The sequence below is a fragment of the Humulus lupulus genome, chromosome 4 (assembly GCF_963169125.1).
Source record: "Humulus lupulus chromosome 4, drHumLupu1.1, whole genome shotgun sequence".
In the NCBI taxonomy this organism is placed as follows: Eukaryota; Viridiplantae; Streptophyta; class Magnoliopsida; order Rosales; family Cannabaceae; genus Humulus; species Humulus lupulus.
The window spans coordinates 221,550,649-221,554,439 of NC_084796.1; the positions used below are offsets into that span (position 1 = coordinate 221,550,649).

Below are 3,791 nucleotides of genomic sequence, written 5' to 3' on the forward strand. Positions count from 1 at the left end.
AGTGAAACCCCAATTATCCTAAATATATATATATATATATTTATATATATATATATATATTTATATATATATATATATATTTATATATATATATATACTTATATATATATATATACTTACAGTAATATAAGTAATCTATATACTTTGGTTAGTGCTCACTCAATTTTGACAATCTAGAGCTAGCCTTTTAGTAGTGCTTTCCTATTGTGCAAATAATGATACCAATACTTTTTAAGTAATGGTTATCTTATTTCCTTATTTGACAAGTGCATAATTTTTAATATGCCAAATAATTCCCTATTTCTCAAAGCTTGTTTAGTTTTATTGGGAAAATCAAATCCATGGTAAATCCCAAAGAGATTCCAAGATAAACCCATGTTTGGAAATCATTGCCTTTAGGATCATTTTATGTATTCAACCTTTCTTGCACAAAGGGTTCAAGCCTAGGGAAGCATCTGATCCTATTTTTTGTTTTCTTTCTTTTCTTCAGAGGTTCTTAGCCCACTCGTATCTATCCCTAGAATCATTTTGGTTCATTAGTCATGTGGCTACTACTACAACTACTAGAAAACCAGTCCTTATTGGCATCATTTACAGCACCATGTCATATCTACTCCTACTCCTACACATGAATATTCAAAGAGACCATATAAAAAGCTCAATTAGCGGTCAACCAATACTTTTTATAAAGAGGGTTTCTTTTATTTCACCCTTTCAAACTCCTCATAGTCTGATTTTTTATATGCAATATGTCCATTATGGAACCCCAACATTTACATCTCTCACATATGGTTTTAAATTTCAAAGCAAAAAACAATGGTGTCATCATTTCCCATAATTACTACTCAATAGTATACTTCTAAGATCAGACTAACAGTATAAAATATTGTATTCATCATCAAACATAACTAGTACTTGAAGGTCATTACACTAAATATCAAAAGAAAAACTTTACGATATATAGGAGTTTATTCTAGTAATATACTGTCCTAGCTATACTCAACACTAATGATTTATAACTTGGATTATGCACTGGATTACTTGAACGGCATCTCTCATGGCAGGCCTATCTTCCTTCTTTTCTTCTAGACATGAAAGAGCAAGCTCCATAAAGAGCTTTACACTATTTAACAGATCATCACCTGATGATGATGAAGAAGGCTGCTCAGTCTCCAACAGTCGATGATCCACAATTTCTATGACTCCACCACCATTGTTGGCTCGTTGTTTAACATAAATGGCCAAATTTACATCATCTTGGTCACGAGAGAAGTCAATGGCGTTTTGGGAAGTAAGCAGTTCCAGCAAAACGACACCGTAGCTATAGACATCGCTCTTATCAGTCAACTGGTAGTTTCTGTAGTATTCAGGGTCTAAGTAACCGAGTGTTCCTTGAGCACATGTTGAGATATGACTGAGCCCAGGAGAAGCCAATCTGGAGAGCCCGAAATCAGCTACCTTTACATTCAAATCTTCGTCTAGGAGTATATTAGTTGACTTAACATCTCTGTGGTAGATTGGAGTATATGCAGATGAATGTAAATAAGCCAAAGCTTCAGCTGTTTGTAAAGCGATTTTCAGCCTGGTTTTCCAGTCCAGAAAGGTTGAAAACTTACCATGAAGATGAGCATGTAGGGTTCCGTTTGATATGTATTCATAGATCATCAATGGCTGCTCTGAGTCAACGCAACAACCTAGGAGTTTGACCAGGTTTTTATGATTGACTTGGGAAAGAATCCCAACCTCGTTTAGTACCTGTTCGGTGCTTTTGACGTTCCCAACTTTAGCAGACTTAATAGCCACAACTGTTCCATCTTGAAGCTCACCTTTATAGACTTCTCCGAAGCCCCCACTTCCCAAAATCCTGTCTCTAGAGAAATTATTTGTTGCTTTCTTCATTTCTTTCAAGTTAAACATCTTAGCAGATTTCCCAGCTGCATGGCTCTTCAACTTTTCTTCTCTGTCCTTAACAAGCCTTGCCCTTTTAGAAAAAGAAGAAGAAGATAATGTCCAAGATCTTCTAACTGTAAAAACCGTCATGACCAGAGCTATAATGAAAAACGAGACCACCCCAATCGAGACTTTTAAGGTGAGGCTCGCTTTTGAGCTTCCCTTCTTATTTCTTTTGCAAACTCCAAGAGAAGGGTTCCATTGATGACCCTTTTGGCAAAAACATCGGTAGACACCATTTTCACCATTGGAAGAACACTTGGAAGGTCCATGACCAAGACAATCGAGTTGGGTTCTACAAAGTGGTTCCTGTGGAGGAGCCCACTGGATTTCTAACCCCTCTTCCCATTGACTCGCAGGCTTTTCTATATCCAAATGGAGAATACTTCTGAAAGCTTTACAACCAGAGCTATGAAGCCTAATCTTATAAGCCGAAGGCATACCTCCGGCGATGAAGGTACAACAAGGGTCAAGGTCTCCGGCGCATTGAAAAGCTCGGTTTGTGTCCACATGGCCGGAGCTCTCCAAGTAGCGGTGGCAAAGACTAGAAGGAGTACAGTTCAGAGGAGAGACCAGAAGCCGAGGAGAGCAGTTGAAGAGGAAGATGGTGTTGGAAGAAGTTACGTTGAAAGGAAGAGATTGGTTAAGCCGAAGGCCTTCACTCAACACCATGTCTTGAGTAACGCATTTCCCAGGCAGCCATGGGGATGTTCGTACTACAAGTCGTTGGTGCTCAGCCATGATTCTCAAAACGACATAAGAAGTCCCATTGAGGGCATCGAAGTAGAGTTTTTGAGAGTTTGTGTCACAACGAAGAGAGTAACTTGAGTCACCACAGTTGATGTTTGTGCTTAGAGGATATTGAACTTGTATGGAGCCACAAGGCGGGCAAGTTTTTTGGGAAGAAGTAGAGTGAGGAATAGTGATGATGAGACAAAGGAGAAAAAATAGGATATTAGTGATGAGAGAGAGTGGCTTTTTGCTTGTTTTTGCCATAACTTTGGAGAATATTAAGCTAGAAGGGTAGGTATAATGTTATATTAAAAAGTTGTGTGTGTATATGGGAATGAAGAAGGTGTGAGGTTATAGATATAGGGCTTTCGAGAAGAAGAGAATAAAGTGGGCGTGAAATAAAATAGCATTAAAAAAAAGTGGTATATGAGAATCTATGTATAATATAGGTAGAAAATTATTAAAACTTTTTGCAAGCATCCATAGGATTGGTAGGATTCTCTTTGTGTGGTGATTGGTGTCCTGATGGGGGTGGTATTTCTAGCTCTTTCTTCTATTTTGGAGAGAGTGGACTGCCATTAATGGCAAGACACTATAGACTGAGGTTTTAGTGTTCTTCTCTTTATTAAGTTTGGATAAGCAACAACACAATCATAAGGAATATGTACTGATTAGATTTAGAAAATAATAAAAAATAAAGGAAAATTTTAATGGTACTTCTTAAATATTGATTCTTTTCTTAATGCTTTAGTGATAAACTTAAACTACCAGTGAGTTGAACATGCAGGATATAAAGCAAAAGGTGTGTGTCACAAGAAACAAAATATAATGCGAAAGTATAAAATATAAATGAAGTTTTTCTCCACACCAAAGTCCAACATGAACAATATATTAACAATATGAGAATAAAAATGAGATTTTAAAGCATTAGATTATTCCACTCAATACGTTAGTCATTTAAGATATAATTCCAATTTTTTTGGAGGAAGCCAGTTTTTTTTAACAACAATTGGCACATAGATGAATTCACAATCCAACATAATTATTTTCTATTAAAGAGAGGTATACCCTACAAATGATTTGTTTTAATCTTCTCTAATCATTTTAAA

The 3,791-nt window shown here is 36.4% G+C and overlaps 1 protein-coding gene across 1 annotated transcript; it reads right to left on the bottom strand.

The window, feature by feature from the left end:
- Positions 1-772: 772 nt before the first annotated feature.
- LOC133829418 (wall-associated receptor kinase-like 20) lies at positions 773-2,982 on the bottom strand. The gene has a single exon (XM_062259168.1). The coding sequence runs from the start codon at positions 2,944-2,946 to the stop codon at positions 1,006-1,008; it is 1,941 nt and encodes a 646-aa protein (XP_062115152.1). The 5' UTR covers positions 2,947-2,982; the 3' UTR covers positions 773-1,005.
- Between the last annotated feature and the right edge of the window lie 809 nt (positions 2,983-3,791).